Raw genomic sequence first — 20,754 nt, 5'->3', positions numbered from 1 at the left:
AACACTTTGTCCATCAGGTATTTGAAAACTAGAGTGAAGTTGTGTTTAGCGTCTGCCTGGCAGCTATCTGTCTCCCTTTGCAGTATGCAGCAGTAAAATACCTTTTGGTTCTCTGGTTGGAGGTAGAATTTTCCTGCTGTTTCCTCTTCCACCTCCTCTGTTTACTCATGGCACTGTGTGCTGACACTGTGATTTCAGAGGCCCCCTTCAGCAACTGGGCTAAATATTTTGTGTGCAGATCTTTATTCCATGACTTTGAAGTGCTTGAGTTTGCAGCAGGTGCCAGGCTTGCAGAGGGGTCCTGAGGATGTAAAATAAGTTATGGAGGCTTTTGCATATATGAACTTTATAACTGAGGCCATTACAGCCTCTGCTTTGTCAGTTGTAAATAAAATCCCAGCTAATCTGGCTCTGACCAAATCTATTTGTCACAAAATTACTATTTTATTATTGGTTCTGGGAAGGAGAAGGACTGAGACTCACTGTGCTCTGAATGTGGCCTCAGCTGAATTGAAACACTTTTTCTATCTGTGTCTTTCAACCACTTGAAAGCCTTTTACAATATTTTTTCAATGTATTTAGTTTAGGAGGTGTTTTTTACTTAACAACCATGTAGATTCAGAGCGATTTTATCCTCTTTCTCCTGTAAGTCTCCAGATTTCTCCTCCTTGCTCTTTGTGTGGGTTTCTGACAGGTTTTGTAGCAAGACATAAAGCACCTGTCTTTACCTGCAGATGGGGACAATGTACTTCAGTATTGTGAAGATGAAGTTGTGTTTCAGTGGTAACCCACTGAGTAGGCCAGAACATTTTGGAAGGTTCCACGTCACGAATTTCAAAGATGAAATAACTTTATTCTCTTACTTCAGAGCAAGGTCTTGGGGCCTCCATTTCTGAGGCAGCAGAAGTCACATACTGTGAGAGAGCTTGCAGTAGAGGGGGCAGATGCCTTTGACCAGTCAAAGTCTACACGTTCCACAGAAACCCTTTTTGTGGCATTGGGGATAAATATTTGGCATCCAAGTCTTCCGTTGTTATCTCTGTGCAAATGAGGCAGTACTGTGAGGGCATTAACAATCACTTTCCAGGCTTAAAGTGGGAACCTTTCAGAGAAAAATATTTTTGTTAGCTGCTCTCTGTGCCCTTCACCTGGAATCAATGACTGACTGCCTTGGTGAGCATCTTGTGAAATGAGGGGAAGCAGCTGTCCTTAGCTACACATAGATGAGTAACTTCTAAAATGTAGCAACAAGTAGAATTCTTTATCTTCACAAATATATTTAAGTTCTGGTTTTTTTAATCTCACATGGAAAGCTGTTAACCTCTCTTGTTGTTTTGCTACTTACATGAACCTTCCCAATTTTCTAGCTGGAATTTGCTCAAGATCCTGGATGACTTTGTGGGTAGACTTTTCCCACTCTGTGACTTGTGTCTTACCTTTGCTTTGTGATCTGTTTTTTATCTTCCTTTGTAATTCGTAGCTTTATTTTTAATTTGTGTAGGGTGCCATTGAAGTACTTGGAATTCTTTAGTTGCTGTGTGACTCGTGATGCAACACTGTCTTTAGGCTTCTGTTGGAAATCTTGAAATCCCTTAGGAGGTTCTTGTCCTCCTCTTCCTTTTTCACCAGTCGATTTTCTTCATATGGTTTTCTGAGTTTCTCTGTTCCCTCTCTGGGAGATGAAATGTGTCAAGCAGAAATGCTTAGTTCACAAGTCTAGCATTTTCTAGATTGCTCCCCTTTGCTTCTAGATAATTCACTACTTCAAACTCTTAAAATGTGTTCTTAAAGGATTTACATGCTGTTGTTACCTAAGCTGATTTATTCTTGACCCTTGAAATCCAAACATACGAGCATGAGTCTGATAATTGCTTTATAGCCTAGACCTCCTGTTTTCCCATCAATATTACTTTGGTGTCCAGGCAATCTTGAAGTTCCACCTCCAACATGTAGTGACAGAATGTTGTGTGTTGTCCCAGAAATGGTTCTCTTAGTTATTCTGGTAGATCTCATTCTTTCTAGGATACTTTCCAGTATACTTTTTTGTTGTGCTGGCTGGTGAGGGTTTTTTAGCATGCTTCAGGTTTTGACTGTGTTTGGGGTTTTCCAGTTTCATCTGGAAGATCCTCTTGTAACTTGTTTACTGCTATATCTATTTTACTGCTGTTATATTTCCAAACTGTTGAGGCTGTCCAGGTGTTCTGCCTTGTCATGGCCATTATGGCTTGTTCATTGTTGTATAGTTTTTTCCCTATGGAGATTTTTCCAGCACATTTTATTTAGTACCATATGAACTATGAATATGAATTTTTACTTTGTATCATTTGAAAATGAGGGCCACAATAAAAAAGAAAAAATGGACAAGCTGAAGCTTGAGAGCCCTGTCCTCTGCTGGCTCTCTGCTCTGTTTTGGGGGTAGTGGCCACTGCTGTGTGGCTGTTGGTGTCCTGCACCTTTTTGCTTTTAGTTTTGTGTGTTTGTTTGGGCAGAGATGGAGAGATTAGACCAAATCCCAGCCAACTCTTACTATAGAGAAATTAATTAGTGTCAAAATTAACACTATCTTGTGGTTTTGCTTTTTTTTTTTTTTTTAATGAAACTGTCTATGACAGGACACTGTTAAATTTTAGTGCCTTGGTGGTTATCTTCTCCCTGATTAATGTTGTGTTTGAATAGATGGTCTGGGTTTCAGGTAGGGAAGGACTGACCTGGTCACTTTTAAATGCAGGCAGAGTGTTTTGTGGTCTTAAGATTTAGGGGGTTTTGCTTGCTTATTTCAAGGTGGTTTACTCATAAAATCAAAGCTTGCTTTCCTCTCACTCACACTGTCTGAAGTGCTACTTATTTCTGTCCGGGATCCAGATTTGCTTTTAAGCAATAATTATTGCTCCTACTTCTGGTACTTTTTTCCTGATGTTTCTGTTCCAGACAATTGTTTGGAAATGTGATCAAACAGATCAAAACAGTAAATTCTGTGCAGGGTAACTAACTGTAGCTCAGCAAGACCTTGGAGTTGTGTGGGAGGTGGGGCTGGGGATAAGAAAAGTAGTAGCACTGTTTCTACTTCTTTTTCCTTTCTCCCAGATCAAGCACTGCAACTAGCAGAAACTTTACTACCTCTTCAAAATCATCAGCAAGTTCTTATTCCTCAGTGTCTGCCACTTCTGTCATTACTAACGGTGATAGCAGTAACTCCTATGGACTGAACAGCTCCCACCTGGGCAGGGGGTAAGAGCAGGAATGTTCTTTTTGTTTTGTTACCCTTCATGTGAGTGATCCCCTGCATTCTTGCCTGTATAGAAAGAGTGTGATGGTGCCCTAGAGGAGTTCCACTACTCTTGTGTACCTGTTTATCAAACTTTGCTTTTTGAAGCACTGCCTTCTGCTGTTCCTTGCTCACTTGCAAAAGTGATGCATGTTCCAGAGTTTACTAAGTGCCAGAGCATTGCCTGTTTTTTGAGGTGACTCAGAGCATGGGGGAAGGGATTATATTCTTCTATCTGCCATTGTGGTAGAAGCCTTTCCAGGTACAGATCATAATTTTCTTATTATTTCTTAAAGTACATTATATAGACTCTTGCTGCATTAGGATAGTGTGCTGTGTACGTATAGACAGAGGAAATGAGTGTGTTATGAGCCATAAATTAATAATAGACTTTGTAAGGATTAAAGTTTTCAAAGTTGGCACATACATTTCACGTTCCTGGTATTCAGCATTAGCCCTTATGAAGCAGCAGAAACAGGTAGCCTGGTTAAAAAAATTTCAGTAAACAGTTTTCTGATTTGCATTTGATGTGACTTTTAAGTAGTATTGAGACTCGGCAAACTCATTGTGCTGTTCACTCTGTTGTCTTTTTTTTCCAGAGGTTCTGGATTTGTCTCTAACTCTTACAACTGCAGGGACAGTGCTTCTGTGTCACAACCTGGACTCTGTGGACTCAGTAACCTTGGGAACACCTGCTTCATGAATTCTGCATTACAGGTAAGAATTAGAAAGAGCCCTCATTAGAATTAACTAAAAGATCAGTCTCATACATATTGTGGTTTAAAATCTGTGAAAAGAAAAGAGTATTTAATGTGATTCCGTGAGGAGACTACACCTAACAAAAAAAACCCAACCAAACAAACAAAAAAAAAACAACAGACCAAAAAATCATTTTTAGTTTGGCTTATATTTAGCTCACTAGTATTATGAAACATATTACAGTACTAGGGAGTGCATCTGAAATATGTGGCATCTGAAATGGGCAGGGGAAGTTGTCTTAAACAGGTGCCTGACTGTAACTTAAGGTCCCAGTGCTGTGCCTTGCCAAAAATGGACTGACGTGGAGGTTGTTTTGATTTGTGTGTGCTGCACATGTGACATGAGCAGGTCACTGTGTGCAGCTCTGTGCCTGTGTTAAAGATTCTTGAAAAATTAAGAGCATGAAAAGCCTCAGGAAGGTGCAAGGTGTTAAGGTTGAAAAAGTGATCCAAAGCTAATAATTTTTTCTTTACTTTCAAACTTCTCAGGATTATTTTGTTAATTTTAAAGAATGCAGAAACTTGCTAGGGGTAGTTTTTTGGTAAGAAGTTCAAACAAAATATGAGACAAATTGTATGAACTTTGAGTTGAGCTATGAGCGAACTTCTAGTGTGGTACCAGTGCTGTGAAATTACTTCAGTCACTCTGTTATGGCTTTGAAATCTGGAACAGGTCTTAAAATAACCGTAATGCATTATGCATGTGGTATTCAGGACACAGCAATAAACTTGAGCTGCTCTGCTTTTTATTCAATATGACTTTATTTTCAGTTGTGTCATGGTAACATTAAGCCACTCTGTTTTCTTGGACTTAGTTAAGAGACAACTTTAAAATTTTTTATTGTCAAAGTGACTTAATTCATACATACTTCAATCTTAATTTGTCATGCAAACTAGTCATGTTAAGGGCCAGTTACTTTCTTTCTTGTATTTATCATTATGCTTTAATTTTCTAGATATCAGTCTTCCAAATGCAGATTTCTGCCTTAATTTTTTCTTTTCTTTTGTTTTACTAAACAAGTTCTTGAGTCTCACCAGTTTTTTTTAACTTGGTACATGTTCTGATGGGAAAGTTGGTTTTCTTGTTTCATTGTCACACATATCTATTGTCCTGTAAATGAATTTTCTTAATACTTTTTCAGTGCCTGAGCAATACTCCTCCTCTGACTGACTACTTCCTGGAAGATAAATATGAAGCTGAAATAAATCAGAACAACCCACTGGGAATGAGGGGAGAGATTGCAGAAGCCTATGCAGATCTCATTAAACAGATGTGGTCTGGGAGACAGTCTCATGTGGCCCCACGTATGTTTAAAGTAAGTGTGGCATGTTCAGTTGCACAGCTCTGGGACACAACAAACAGTGAAAACTAATGTGCCTGCCACGTATTTTGATGTTATGAAGGCAGTAAGGACAGAATTCCTCCAGTGTTTCGTGGTTTGTGAATTCTTTTTGGGCTACAGGGAGGAACTTTGCAGTGAGTAGTGTCCTTCCTCAGAGTTGGCCACAGTTCTTTAATGTTACTTAGTAAATGACCTCCCAGACTGAGAACTGTTTACAGATGAATCAGAATGATCTTTGCTGCAAAACTAGGCAAGGTGATACGAATTTCCAGCTGTGAACTTTGGTCAGTGAGAAAAAATGTGCAAGTTACAAATCTAAAAAATTAAATTATAAAGTGAAGATCAAAACACATCCCCTTGTCTATAACTTTGTTTATTGATGTAATGTTCTCATTGCTTCAGTGTGAAGAGCTACTTTCTGCTGAAATACTGAAAGTAGCTGGGGAAATTGTTCTGGCACCTTTCCCTGCATTCTTAGCATCCAATTCACTATGGGCTACTGCCAGCAGAAGGTAGTGGTGAGCTGAGCTCTGTAAAAAGCACAACCCGAGTGTTCTATATCCCCTCACTCTTGCCTTTGTGTTCCAGACACAGGTTGGGCGATTTGCTCCCCAGTTTTCAGGATACCAGCAGCAAGATTCCCAGGAGCTCTTGGCTTTTCTACTAGATGGCTTGCATGAGGATTTGAACAGAGTGAAGAAGAAGCCCTACTTGGAGCTGAAGGATGCCAATGGCAGACCTGATTCGGTACAGTGCCCTTTACTTAAGGATAGGGCAGATGGTGCTTCCCAGGGCATTTGGTTGGGTTCTGGGACACTTCCTGGCCTTCCTGCTCACAGACCACACAAACATCCTTCCAACAGAGCAGTATCCCTGGCACAGGACAACTGTGTCATGCCTTGTGGCACTCTACCTAAGCAGAGAAAAGTAGTTATCTTATGAGGCTTATCTGATAGAGGCCAAATAAGTTTATTGTTTTCTTGCTAAGACTAAAAGTCTCATGCTAAGAGCAGCCTCTGATTGCCCCGAATAGACGAATGCCAGATGCCCTTTGGTAAGGAGTTTATATGCTGTCTTGTGAAGGTCTTCAAGGAATTGTAATATGTCTCCTTTTAGACTGTCTTTGTGAAACATGGCCATCGTTTTCCAGGAAGAAAAACCTCTACTCTTTTCTTGAATCCTGTAACTGTAGTTGACTTTCCAAAGCAAGAGGCAGCACTCCATTCCTTCTGGAGAGTGGAGCATAGCTTGTCCTGAAGAGCAGCATGTGACCCTGTCACTGTCCCCTCAGCTCCATTCATGCTTCTGGTTTTGTGTGTACCAAGGAATACCTGATCAAACTCAGCTAAAACAGATATATTAAATTTGACTTGATGCTAAGCCTTAATTTCACTTAGAAGAAATCCCAGTGTCTTATGCTGGACACACACATACTGGTAGAGCCCCTTCTCTATGAAATCAGTATCAATTTTCCAAGGTTTTCTTTGGTCCTGGTGCTCGCCCCACTGCAGAAATCTTCACAAGAAATAACTTCTAATGTATTTTTTTTAATTTAATTCTAATTTTATCTGTTTTTCTAGGAGGTGGCAAAAGAGGCATGGGAGAATCATAGGCTGAGGAATGATTCCATCATTGTGGATATTTTTCACGGTCTTTTCAAGTCTACCCTTGTTTGTCCCAAATGCTCTAAAGTTTCTGTGACCTTTGATCCCTTCTGTTACTTAACTCTCCCACTGCCCTTGCGGAGGGATCGTCTCATGGAGGTTACCTTGGTATATGCAGACCCACAGCGCAGACCTGTCCAGGTGAGGCATGTTGGATACACAAATTTCTTTAAGTCAAGTTCTTTTAGACTTTAAAGTTGAGACTCTTAAAGTAATCTAAAGGATATGAATGTCCACCTTTGAGTGAGGTGGTTTGGGTTTTCTAATGAAAAATCTGGGATGTGAAATCAAGTGACTTTGTAAAATCTTCTTGGTTCATGAAGCTAAGGTCATGGTCAGCTGGAAGTGGCTTCCTCACACTGGTGAGATGACCGGTGTGATGTGCTGCTCCCTGAAAGCAGCAGTGTGCTTGCACTGTTTTACCTCATTTTACCACTCTTATACCTCTTTTACCACTGTTTTAACTTAGAAAATATAAATATGTAACTTGTATTGTGCCCTGGTGTGCACAGCTGCACCAGCCTGTCAAAGGAGGGGACTGTCCTGCTCTGCTCTGCTCTGCACTGGAGCAGCCTCGGCTCAAATGCTGGGGCAGTTCAGGTCATCACAATACAAAAAAGACATGAATCTATTAGAGACTGTTGAAAGAGAGCCATGAGGATGGTGAAGGGTCTGGAGGGGAAGACTTGTGATACCCTTGAGTTTGTTCAGCCTGGGAAAAGGAGACTGAGGAGAGAGACCTCATTGTGGTCTTCAACATCCTCACAAAGGGAAGGGAAGTGAAGGGGCAGGTACTGATCTGTTCACTGTTGTGACTAGTGACAGGACCCAAGGGAAGGGCCTGAAGCTGAGTCAGGGGGGGTTTAGGCTGGATATCAGGAAAAGGTTTTCATCCAGAGGCTGTTTGAGCACTGGAACACACTCCCCAGGGGAGAGGTCACAGCACCAAGTCAGAGTTCAAGGAATCTTTGGACAAGGCTCTCAGGCACATGGTGGGATTCTTGGGGTGTCCTGTGCAGGGCCAGGAGTTGAGCTTGATGATCCTTGTGGGTCCCTTCCAACTCTGCATATTCTGTGGTTCTGTGATTCTAAATGGATAAGGCCTCTGAATTTCAAACAGAATTAAAAACCAATTCCTCTTGAGAAAAAAAAAAAAAAAGACATATTTGCTCTTTCAGCATCCTCAATAGAGTTGTTTTAAATTTGCTCCCCCCCCCCCCCCCATTTTATTTTCAAATGGACACACACATCCCTAAAGTGGCCTTGTGCTTTCCACACAGTCACAGAAGCACAAGCTAGGGCACCCCGGCAGAGTGACTGGATGTCCTGATGCAGTTTTGGAGGAACTGATTGGCAGTATTTCCATCTCTGTCAAGATTTTTGCCTTGACCTTTAGCAGCATTGAAGAGAGTGGCTCTAAGATGTTTTTTATCACAGAAAGAAACAGCAATTTTATGTTCTGAGCATGCTGCTGTGTCTGGTGATTATTTTTTTTCCTGAGTTTTACTACTGCTGAGCCTGATCCCAGCAGAAGGCCAGCTGTTCACAGCTTTCATTCGCTCCAAATCCCTGCTTTGTAAGGTAAAGCTGAGATCCAGAAGACCTTGTGGTTATCACCTTAACTTCAGCAGAACTCCTGTAGATTAAAGATTTAAGAGGTTTAAGATTTTATTTCCATTTTCTAGAGCTCTGCCTTGCATGGCTTTATTTTCCCAGGTGTAAGCATGACATTATCTTTGTTTCTAGTACCGGGTTGTGGTGCCAATGATGGGGGCCATCTCGGATCTGTGTGAATCACTTTCCAGACTCTCTGGTGTTCCTGCAGAAAATGTAAGGATTAATGCAGACAGTAATTTTGATAAATGTTTGTTCTCCTTGAAGCATTTTGGTGGCCTAGCTTTTATATGGGTGATAAGCTGAACTTAATGGGTTAGTGATAAAACTGTAACAAGTTAAAATACTGTTCTTTGTAAGATTAGAAACATTAATGAAACAGTCTGTGTTTATACTGGTAGTTCCATTGCAGTAGAAAGGTTTAAGAGAAGGGACAGAAAAGTAAAGTACAGTTGATGTTGGTGTGCTGAGAATTGTGATAGAGAACTGGAATAAACTGTTGCTTGAATTTAAAGGTAGCTTGCCTAAATTTATGTAAGCTTTTACTATAATCACTTAGCAAATCTCACTTGCTGTCCTAGATGGTGGTGACAGATGTGTATAATCACCGATTCCACAAAATCTTCCAAATGGATGAAGGTTTAAATCATATCATTCCAAAAGACGACATCTTTGTGTGAGTAAACTGGGAGAATGTCACATGTGATGGAGAATACTGCAAAACATTCACTTTGGTTTCAGGTTCTAAAACCCCATTCCTTGTCCCCTCAAAAAACCTAAGCCTTCTTGTAGACCTTTTGCATGACTCAGCAGCAATGCAGCACCACTGCTACCAGCAGGTCAACATGTGCATTGTTCAGCTGGTATTTTTCTAAGACAGGATGTCGTGGCCCTTGGACAACAATGAACTTTTAGTCTGGTCTGTGTTATGCAGTTTAGGACTTCCTACAAGCCTCTTTAAGACATAATTGTGTCAGGATTACAGTTATACTCTCACTGACATTTTTAGTTTTGCTCAAGCTTATTGTTATATTTTCCAAATCAGCCAAAACTGTTACTAGGATAGTATGAAGTCTAAGCTGTTGTACTCTTGACTTTCCAAAATCCGTCATAGTTGTTACAGCACTGTGACTGGTGGTTCTTTATAGACTCTTGACTGATGGTTTAGATACTGTTTGTATCTAAACTAGGGTTTTGAAGGCAAAGCTGAGGATTTGGTTGTGCTTGATGTTCTACATGTGTGTGGTGGGTGAGGTATTTCCAGTTACCTCTGAAACTTGGTGAGGTGAGGAGAGCAAAAGTTCTGTTCCTCTATTGCAGCTGAAATGTGAGAACATTCCAGTGCAAGAATGTTGCTGCCATAAAATTGTTGGGTCTGTATAGAGACCTGCACTGATATCCTCTGGTGCCATGTGAACCTTACACAGGGTGGGATGCTGTGACATACTGGTGCTCTTTTGTCATGCTGTCTGTTGTGACCTTATTGCTGAGATGTAATGAAGGAATTTTGTAAAAGTTGTTGTCTTCAATTGTGCGACCAGTTAGGATCCCTGGGAAGGATGTTTGGCCTCTGAAATCTATTTGTAGAGTGTTAGTTTGTAAGTTTGTCTGTCTCTGCAGCAAGTATAACATTTAAAAAACAAAAAGCATGATATTACAGTGGTAATTGCAAAAAAGCCCTGTTTTCCTACAGGCATAACATATTGTAAGTCCCTCCACAGAAAACAACTCTGTCTGAATCAGGTCTGCTCTGGGGTGTGGGGCAAGCATTGGCTGAACTGCAGCTCGGAGTGTATTTCCCTTTGCAATTGCCATTTCCTTTTATGTGCGGGGCAACTGTAAATGAGGTGCTGCTGTGAGTCACAGTGAGTGAACTGACCTGGGTTAAAAATAGCCTTCCAAGAAAGGGGAGAGGTAGCAGGAGGAAGTTTTGCAAATCCTGTTTTTCCATGTACACCCTTCAAGATCTTTTCAGTACTGAGGGGCAAGAGCAAGCAGCCAGGCACCAGGGCAAGAATTAGGAAAAAGCTGTTCATAGGAAGTCCTTTTAATGAGTAATGCTGCCAGGAAAAAGATGTGCAAAGTAATATTCTAACTACAGCTAAAAACCAGCATTCTTTTATTGAAAGAATGTCTTGACTCAAAAAATGAGCAGAGAAACACTTGTTCATGAAAAGGAAAGTTTTTAAAAGGCAAATGCATAATTACTTTTAGTGTGGACAATCTACCTGCCTTGTCTGGTTATGAAAAGTGAGCTATTAGGTGTTCTAAGATCATTCAATAAATGGTTAGACTAGTGTGAAGGTTCTTGAATTCCACTTTGTTTCTGTCTGTCCTGCTAGCTTCAAAACCTATTTTCCATTAGGAAATGTACTTGTAGTCATAGATGTACATCTCTGCCTTCTACTTCCTCCAGAAAGGATGGTTTACAGTTAAAGAGGAACTTGTCAAGTGCTGCTCAAGCTGTTGTGTTTCTGCCAGAAGTTGTGGACAATGACTTGGCAGGTTCAGGTTTCTGCCCTCCTGCAGGTGCCATGTAATGTGTGGCTGGGGAATGTGGTATGTGATTGTTGTTTGTTCAGACTGCTGCTGCCAATAACTTCGGGAGTTTCTGATATCTCAGCAATTAACTTCTTAGATTACAGGCAAATATCTCAATGTTTATTAAAAAGAGGAATTAAAAAACAAGCTTATTTCCGCTTGAAATGTTGAGAAACATTTTATTTCCCCAAAGTCAATGAAGAGGAGTTTCTCACTAAAAAGTATTTTTTTCTTCTTAAATAAGGGCAAATTCTTTAGAGGAGTGACAGGAAAAGACTTGCTGCTTATGAATTGAATGATGCTCTGTGTGCCTGCATAGTCCATGAAATGTTCAGCTTGGAAAAGGTCTCCTGTACTGTGATGGAGCTGTGGGGTGTGACACTGGTTACATGGAGTGATGCATCTCTCTCCTGTTCCTGAAAGAAAACTGTCTTTGTATCACTTAATGAAAGGGAACAGATGTCCTTTATTATGAAGTACAGCAGTGTAGGGTTTTACAGTCACAGTATTTTCACCCCAAAATCACAGTTGAATTAAATAACCTAAAAAAGACTCAATAAACCACACTAACTCATAGAACATTTGTTTGTGCTACATTTATACTGGATATTGTCACAAAAGACACTTAAGAACACTTTCTAGAGTGTTGGGCAGACAAGATAGCAAGTGCTTTTTCAGAAAGGAAGAATCCTTCTGGAAGCTGCTTGTCTACCATGTTTTGAAAACTTAAATTTTTCTTAAGATTCATTTGACTCACTTAATGGCCTCATGTGGTAAGACTAAAACATACCAGCTTCGAGTCTACAAAAACAGAAGTTACAGAACAGATGGGGTTTGTAATAGCATTACTTATTTATAGATCAAATAGGGAAGCTGTATCATTCAGGGTTGGGCTCAGTGCAGCAAAGCCAAGTAAGAGCTATGTCAGCTATCAGGTGGGAAAAACAAACCGGAAAGGGATTATCTGGTAGTTCTGGTACCTTTTGCAGGGTATGTTCTTAGGTACTAAATGTTAATGTAGATGTGCTTCAAGTTGACATACAATGCAACCTGGCATATGACTGAGTACCATTAATTTTTTTTTTTTTTTTTTTTTTTTTAATTAAAGTAAAAGATGTTTTTTAGAATCAAACTATCTCTTGTATTTAAATTATACTCTCTTCATGATATTCTCTGTCTCATGTGCTTGAACTCTTTCCTAATTCATGTTTTATGGATCCTGTCTCTTTTATATATTCATCGTGTGCTCTTATTTCCCAGTAATGTCCAGTAGCAAGACTTCCTCTGGGAAAACTGAAATGTGTATATCTCCCTCTTTGTTTTAAGTAGTTGCAGTTAGATCCCAAGTTTCTTTCACTGTTTAGAAAACAATGGGGAAAACTATCCAAAACAGTTAAATCAGTAGAGTGTATTCAGAAACAGATATTTCTCATGTAAATTTCCCCAAAACCTGTGTCCATTCCCCAGACTTACATTTTGAAATTATGGATGGCTCAGTGGGTCCTATTGATTTTTGAGGTCTTTTCCTGAAGGATTTTATTGCCTAGTCTTTGAATTGGGATAGGATCACAGGCCTTTTATTTTGTTCTTCCTTATAGCCACACTGAGTGAATTCAGAGAGAAGCTGTGATAAACTGAAGACCACACCCTTCTGTTTAAATGATCTCTTTAAAGGTGTAGCAGTTTGCTCACCTGTAAAGCACCCCTCTCTTCCACTGGCAGAAGCCAACCAAAGTTGTTTTAGTGTTCATCTGTGGTTGTTTGCTGGACTCTGAGAATCTGAAGCATGAGTGGGTAGTGATAGGGCAGTACAAAGCCCCGGGGCTCTGAGTTCATGAGCAGAGCCATCCAACTGTTCCTTTGTTCCTTGCTCTCATTGTCCCCCTCTAAACAGGACATTGCTCAGAGTCCAGCAGATCTTCCACCTGTGATCACCTTTGTGGCTGCCTCCTGTAACAGAAATCAGTTGTTTCAGTGTTTCTGAAGCTGTAGGATCTGCTTGTAACTTAAACTGGCACTTCTTGCCTTCTGTACATTTCTTAGCATCATAATTAAGTTGTCTCAGGATTGAAAAATTTAAGTGTGAGTGTCAGTCTCTTACAGTGTTTCTGCAGGCTTGCTTTGCTGAGAGCTGTAGCCAAACCTGCCTGTGACAACAATGCCCCTGTGATTTGCCAGACCTCTGATTTTATGGTATTGTGCACTGGCCAGCTGGCAACACACATCTCAATTCAAAATTCAAAAACTCTTAACACTGCAGGAGATCTGTGCTCCAGCAGGGCTGTGACTTAAAAAAATTAAAGTCACTACTTTTGTACTGGTGTCTTGCTTTTGAGACCAATATTTAAGTTTCACCTTTTGATTTGGGCCTCTCTTGGTTTGTTACTGAGCTGATAATGGATTTTCCTGAAATGCTTGGGTTGGAAATGTCAGTGAGCAGGAACTCTCATAACACAGTGCAGCAGGAGCAGAGCAGCTGAAATGAGCCTTGGCTTTTCTGAGCATTTGCTTGACAGAAGACATGGTCTGCAGACATAGATATAGTAGTCCAGACTGTGTTGTTGGTGAAATTTGGGAAATGTGCAGTATGTGGGATATATGGAATATTGAGCTACCACCTTTTATGGGTTATTTCAGGGGTGGGAAAAAAAACTGGGGTGTTTTCTGGTTTTCACCATAGGGTTATGAGGGAAGACACATTTAGCCTTCTGGGTTTTGCAGGGGATGTTGGACATCTTGAGATGTGTATTGTGGATTTTAATGTCCCACTGAAGTGGTGAGGAATACTGAATCTGGGGGAGTGAGGAGGATGGGCAAGAATTGGACTCCATTTGGAATTTAATGGATCACAGTGTGGAAAATGAAGATGTGCCCTGGATGTCTAAGATATGTTTTTCCTCTGAGCTGCTCAATTTCTGGTTCATGAGTTCTTCTGGTGTATTATCTTACCTGCTGAGCTCTCTGATAGTAAAACCTCAAAAAGAAGAAATGCAAATACCACTGGCCTTCTTGATGTTTAGGTGACTTTAAGTAACTTTGAAATGCATCCCAAAATGAGGCTGGCACCTTTAACACAAGAGGACAAAACTATACATTTTCTTCTCCAAGTCTACTGAAATGGAAAGAGAGTTGGGAAATTCTCCAAGCCTGTTCTTTCACAAGGCTTTGTGCTCATCTCTTTCTCATCTTGACAGGTTTAGAACTGTCAGGTAGCCCTGGAGCAAGTTGTGTAATATTTATCAGAGAAGAGCTGAGATGCAGAAGTGGAGGGGGTTGGTAGAAGCTTTGAAACAAGATAACTGACCCAACATGCAGGGGCAGTGCAGCCAGACAGTGGTGGGAGTATGTCACCCCTCACTTAGTGGGGTAACAGGTTGCAACGTGGGTGTGGACCCTCACAGAGGACAAGCAGGCAGCAGCAGGGTCAAACATGGAAAGTTTTTTTATTTCTCTGCCTCTAATTAACTTATATACATTTTTTACAGAAGGCCAGGATTGGCCCAAGGAGGTTACAACCTCCTGACTCTTATCGGTCACTGTGACCATCCTCTCCTCTCAGAGAAGAACTATGCAAAACACACAGATAAATTCGAAAAATACATATAGTTTACACAAAGCAATGTGAGAATCAGGCTGCAAAGATTCAAACACTTGAAAGCAAGAAAATCAGGGTCGACAGGAGTATCCCAATTCTCACCGTGTTGGAAATGGTTCTCTCCAAGCATGTTGTTCTGTGGAAGGACAGGGAGGTCTGTGGCAAATGATCAGAAATCACTCCTGTAAAGGTGGTCTGCAAATCAATTTGATGCTAGCAGTTCAGTGTTTGTGCTGAATGCTCTCATTGCCCAGGCTAAACAGAGCACAGCATTCAGCACACAACCCAAACACTTGCTATTTCTTTTCCTCAGGTTCTGGGAAGCCCAGCCCCACTAGGACCTCCGGCTCCCGCTCCAATGTAACCCCCACATATGCACCATGCTGGTGATGTGCCATCACCAGGGATCCTGCTGGAGCTTGGAGCCGGCCTACAAGGGCTCAGGTAAGGACCACATAAACACAAACTCCACAGCCCATTTCAAGGGTATTGCTCTAAGTATTTCTTCTTAGTTCTTAGGAACTAAGAAGAAAAATGTTCTGATAGATAAACTAGATACCCCTGTTCTCTTAGCCTGGCTAATGGGGCATGTTACATAACAGATCTTGTTTATGTTGATAAAAGCTCCACAAATTGATTTGCAGGTCACCTTTAACCTATAAAAGTGTGCATATTTGAGTAGGAGATACTCAGTTTGCCATAGGTGCCGTGTTTTCCACCTTCTCTTACAACAACATGCTGTGTATTTCATTTAGATGAGTTCATGGTCTTGAATGAACATCGCTGGCTGCAAAGATGTCAGGTGTGTTAATGTGACTGAGGCTACAGCAATTATTGAACTGAGTTAATGAGGTCAGCAACCGGCAGGTGCAGTAGTTCTATACTAAACACTTGAGATATATGGGATCTTGTAGCACACTGATTTGTGAAGTTTGTTCACTTGCTAAAATTGGGGTTTTCTTGTTGGAAAGAAGGTTTGCGTCCTCTCCAAAATGAACTTGTACTTATTTAAGCCTTGTATGGACCTCCCGTGTGAATTCCCTCATCATTTTTAATCTCGTTCCACTGCAAGACTCACAAAATCCTTTGACCAGGTTCTACAGGGCAAACTGTCCATTGTCTAAGAAAGTTGCATTTTCAGTCTCCAATCTCTTAGTTTACTTGCTTATGTGTGTTATGAATGAAAGTAAACAGATTAGGAGTATCTCCACTTTCGAGAAGAGATTGAATATGTGTAGCAGTTTCTCCCAGGTTTTTTTCCAATCCTGTGTTTATTCTTACTGTTTACTTTTGACCCTGTTGTGGTTTCTCAGCAGCATCTCTGGGTTCGTGTGCAGTAGTAACCCCCTTCAGGCAGATCTATTTGACTGCTTTTGCAGTGGCATTTTTTCCTGCCCTTCTCCATTCTCTTTCAAAATACACTTCTTGGTTGTTGCTGTAGATTGAGTTGTGAGCCACATAGTGTTTTGCAGCTAGAGTTAATATCACATATCTAGCACCTGTGAGAGACTGTTCCAGTAACATACAACCTGTATATTAGCCTGGTGTTTAGCTCTGAGTATTTTTTGCTTTCAGTTTCCTTTCATGTAGCTCTGGTCCTTCATAGCTTTCCATTCTTCTGTGCACTTGTTTACATTCATTGTGCAATGGAACAAAAATTACCTCATTGCTTACTGCCTCCTTTCTGAATTGAAACCACAGACCTGAACCTCTATAATGCTGATAAAGGCTGGTCAAGTCTTACCCTATTGCTTAGCAGTTTTCATACAGTTCTCTGAGTTGTCATGAATTATAAAGGCAATTAGCCAGTATCTAGCAGTGTGGTAGCAGCTGAGCTGATGTTTCTGACTTCTAAAACCATGTTGTGTCATCTGGAGTAGCATCACCATCATTATTTCAATTAAATTGTAACATACAGAATTATGGGTTATTGTCCAGCAATTCTGAATATCAACTCTTCAGCCTTCCTTACACTGTATATAAAGTACTTTGGTTTTGATGCTTTTTTTCAAGGGATAGCTATTGCTCAGGAGATAATAAAAATGACAGATCTTGATCTAATGTGTCTGCTTTTAGTGCTAGTATGTAAAAGGTGTTCTGAGGTGGAGTGGGTGGAGGGGCACTTGAGTAACCAGATCTGTTTTGCTGTGGTGAGAAGTATGTGAGATGCTCTCTTCAGAGTGTGATGGGGTGTTGCTGCATGCTGGCTGTTTGTGATGGATGGCCCTTACCTGTGGGAATAGTCTTTTATTTCTGTCCCATCTGTTCCTTCTCATGGGCTAGGCTTCTTTCAGGTGCATGAGGGTGGAGTGTAAATGGGGCTTCATTAATTGCTGCTTGCAGAGCACTGTGTAGGTGGTGTGAGAGGAGTCACAAGAGTGTCATGCACTGAGCTGTGTTACAGGAATCCAGCCTAAGGGTCTCATAGGACCTGGTGTTAATCACAGATTATATTCTGGTACTGAGTATGGCCTTTTGTGGTTTAAACAGTACTAAGTGAAATAATTCACCAATTTGTGGTGCTGTTTCTCAGGAAATTCTAGGAGGTGTGGACTGTATGCAGTGCTGGTATCCAGCTGAATAGCACTGACAGCCTAGAAAACCTCAACGGCTGCTGACATTGGACTCTCTTAGGCTGACTCTGAGTTCTTGTGTTCTGGTGGGCTGGGACTCCCTGGAAAGATGTTTTCCTTCATGTACTCTACTGACCCAGTCCAAGTCCCAAGCTGGGATCCCTTTTTGTTTTAAGTAGGATGAAGCAGAATTACATCTCTGAAATTTATTCTCCTCCCTGCTCTGAACACAAGAATAAAAAAATTCTCAGCTCTTGAGAGAAGTAGCTTGTCTAATGTAAGAGGGTTGTTTGTAGTTTGAGGCATTCAGATGTATGATTGTGGTCTTGGTCATTATGTGTAGTGACATCTTTCATGAAATCTTTCTCTTTCAGTTTTAAGATAAATCTGGGACAGGTGACTCACCAAATTAAAGAGCAGTGTGACTTGGCATTCTTGAAAATTAATCTTTTGTAATGAACAGGCCTGAAGCAAACAGTGTGATAGCATTGGACCACGTGGTTACTTTTGCCTCTCCTCTGACAGCTGCAAATACCTCATTTGCTGTTTTACCCAGGGCACAAACTGCATCAGTCTCCTCACTGTTCTCCCAGGCTGTTTGTTGTCTTCCAGAATTTTTCTTGTTTGTTTACTGTCCTTGGATTTTTCTGTGAAGCAGATGTTTCCAGACTCTTGGTTTTATGAAACATTAGCTGCTCAGTGATGTGAGCTCAGGCCATAAAACTGATTGAGAGGCTGGGAGAATGGAAGACCCAAGGTATCAAGAAGATTTCTTTCTCCAGGGGAAACAAACACTGTCAGAGGGATTTCAAAGTACATTTAGTATTTTTTACTGGTTGAAGTACTGTGGAGTTGTCAGGGTAGCATCTTGGGAGGTGATTGGTAATAGGGGTTTGAATTAGGAATAAGGACAGAGTGAAGGTGGCAGCTGAGTCGTTTGCAGGTGTGTGTCCTGTGCCACTGTGAGCTATAGGGAGTGTTCAGGGAACTGCTCTCTAGCATGAGGGCAGCACAACCCTTGTACTGTTGGAGAGACTTGCTGAACTGAGTTCATATTGGTCCTACCTGCTGTGTTTCTTGGCAGTGGAAATAACCCATGGAAATACCTATCTTTCAAACAGGTATGAAGTTTGCAAGCCGAGTGAGGATGGCTCAGAGTACGTTACTCTCTCCATTTACTTTCGGGAAAAGACAGTGAGGCAATCCAGCAATACTTCAGGGACTGTGCTCTTTGGGCAGCCACTGTTAATATCTGTGCCCAAACACAAGCTCACTGTGGATCACCTGTACAGTGTGGTTTTGGAGCAAATCAGGTAAGCCATGGCTGTACCTTTGAATCCTATGCCACTCATTCAATTACATTGTAATAGGATTACTGAATCCTTGTTAACAGGGAGAATTTTCCTTGATTTGTGTGGGTTGTATAAACCCAGGATTTGCATTGCTTTAGTGTCTGGAGGCCCCAGGGACATTTCAAGGTCCTGTTTTTTTGGACTTTGTAACAGATATTGCTGGCTCAGCCTTGCAAAAGGAGTCAGGAGCAGAACTCAGGGCATGTTTTCAGGGCTCACAGATGGGGCCACCATAACATACATTTGCCTTTTCAATATATATGGAACAAGCAGTGAGAACAGAGATTTAGGGAATTGTTGTTTGACTTATTCTGAGGGCTCTTGATGCTGTCACATAAATGTAAATGGTGCTGTACAGGATGGGGTCTGGTTTGCTGGAGGAGATTGGGCAGGAAGAGCTTATGATAGAGGAGATTGCTGCTGTTCTGGTGCACAGCTACAGTATGGTCCTGTAATAAATGTATCCCTTCTCTTCAGCCGCTGTGTGAAACTCCCTCTGGCAGAAGAATACTCCCCACCCTGCCCAGACAGAGGAACCTGCAATGGCTCTAATGGTCTGGTTGAAGGTAAAGCCCTTTCAAAGTCTGCTGGAAGCTTTTCAGCACTCTAAGCTTTCTAACAGCATTTGTGTTGTGCTGTATGTATTTGGCTTAAGCTCTAGCAGGTTGTTTCTCCACCATGATTAAACCACACTGTTGTGCTGGACATCTGCTTGGTATGGGGAGAATCTTGTAGACCCTTTCCCTCCTAGGGAGATAGATCATATGTGCAGCAGCTGGAGAACAAGGTGTGGATGTGCATTCATCCTGACCAGTGTTAGGGAAGTCCTTGCTAAATTGAGGTGTCCAGGTGCCTCCCTCCAGAGGCAACGCTTCCTGATATGCCTTCTGGTGATGATAACTGGCCGGTTAGGTCACAAAGATTGTGGAGAAATTTGTCTGTTGGAGGACATAGAATCAACAATCTCATTCCTAGGCCACATGCTCACTAGGAAGCTTTTATCATCATATGCTGATGGCATATGAGTGCTTCCCTTTCCTGTTTAAAAAGATTCACTAGTGTAGCCCTGAGGGTAACAGCTGCAATAAGTTAAATGGGGAAAAAAACTGCCAATTTTCCCCAAAGAATGAAAATAACTTTCCTGGTGACTTACATATTCCTGTCTGTGAAGACACCCAGCCGCAGCCTTACTGATTCTCTCTTGGGGATGCTCCTTAGGGTGTGCTCTCAGGAGTCATTGTTAACCTGTAAACTGAGCACTCTCCTAAACAGGCATCTGCTAAAGGAGAAAATAGAGCTCCAGATGTAGCAGGTCAGCAAGCAGAGGTTTCTTTTTCTGTGTGCCTTTTCACTGCTTTCCATGTAACTGGTGTGTGTTGTACAGGCTGATGCAAACAGCTGTCCATGGGAGGTGTCAGGCCAGACTTTGAAGCCCTGTAATATTGTCCTTGTTTGAAATGTTTTTCCAGGTGACATAGAAGAGATGGAACATCAGGATGGAGGAGAGGAAGGCAAGGAAAAGCTGACAGAAGGTGATCCCTGCCACTCTGAGGGTTGTATGCAAGTGGAGTCAACAAGAGACGTGCAGCCTTGCAAGAAACAGCATTTCACTTTCAGCCTTGTGAATTCCTCTGGGACCTCGGAGATAAACTCCATTGTTGAAGGAAAAATCTTAAAACTGAATGGTAATTATTTTCTTGCTGTTTTTTATTCTTCCTGCTTTTTACACCTGTGCAATAAATACTTATTCTTTCTTGTAGCTTTTTCTGCAGTTGCTGTTGACTGGGATTCTGAGACACGGAGGTTGCTTTATGATGAACAGGAGGCACAGGTTGTAGTATGCTCTTTTCATAAGTAATCTATGTGTAAATTTGCATGGTATTTATTTGCATGGTGTTCTGCTGGGTCATCTTTTGTAACAGAATAAGCTGGGTTTTTTAACAGAATAAGACAGTTTTTACTGTCTTGATAAAAGCTCTAAACCCAAGTGAGGACATATATTTTCTCTTATGGACTATTTAGCATAAGAAATAGTGGCTGGAAGCTGGA

At 41.2% G+C, this 20,754-nt stretch overlaps 1 protein-coding gene across 2 annotated transcripts in view; it reads left to right on the top strand.

Moving 5' to 3' along the window:
• Positions 1-20,754, top strand: part of USP4 (ubiquitin specific peptidase 4) — a 32,431-nt gene that overhangs the window by 8,373 nt on the left and 3,304 nt on the right. Inside the window, exons 7-17 of one of the 2 annotated variants that reach the window (XM_083869466.1) lie at positions 3,085-3,228; positions 3,865-3,982; positions 5,166-5,339; positions 5,955-6,113; positions 6,947-7,171; positions 8,777-8,860; positions 9,226-9,320; positions 18,475-18,666; positions 19,183-19,271; positions 20,175-20,390; positions 20,466-20,536. In XM_083869466.1, coding sequence (XP_083725592.1) covers positions 3,085-3,228; positions 3,865-3,982; positions 5,166-5,339; positions 5,955-6,113; positions 6,947-7,171; positions 8,777-8,860; positions 9,226-9,320; positions 18,475-18,666; positions 19,183-19,271; positions 20,175-20,390; positions 20,466-20,536 — 1,567 coding nt within the window. The remainder of the gene's footprint in view (positions 1-3,084; positions 3,229-3,864; positions 3,983-5,165; positions 5,340-5,954; positions 6,114-6,946; positions 7,172-8,776; positions 8,861-9,225; positions 9,321-18,474; positions 18,667-19,182; positions 19,272-20,174; positions 20,391-20,465; positions 20,537-20,754) is intronic. The other variant, XM_083869465.1, reaches the window with a different exon arrangement.

The sequence above is a fragment of the Zosterops lateralis genome, assembly GCF_965231275.1.
Source record: "Zosterops lateralis genome assembly, chromosome: 11".
Classification (NCBI taxonomy): Eukaryota; Metazoa; Chordata; class Aves; order Passeriformes; family Zosteropidae; genus Zosterops; species Zosterops lateralis.
The sequence above is the reverse complement of the archived record's forward strand: the minus strand, read 5'-3'. Positions and strand labels throughout refer to the sequence as shown.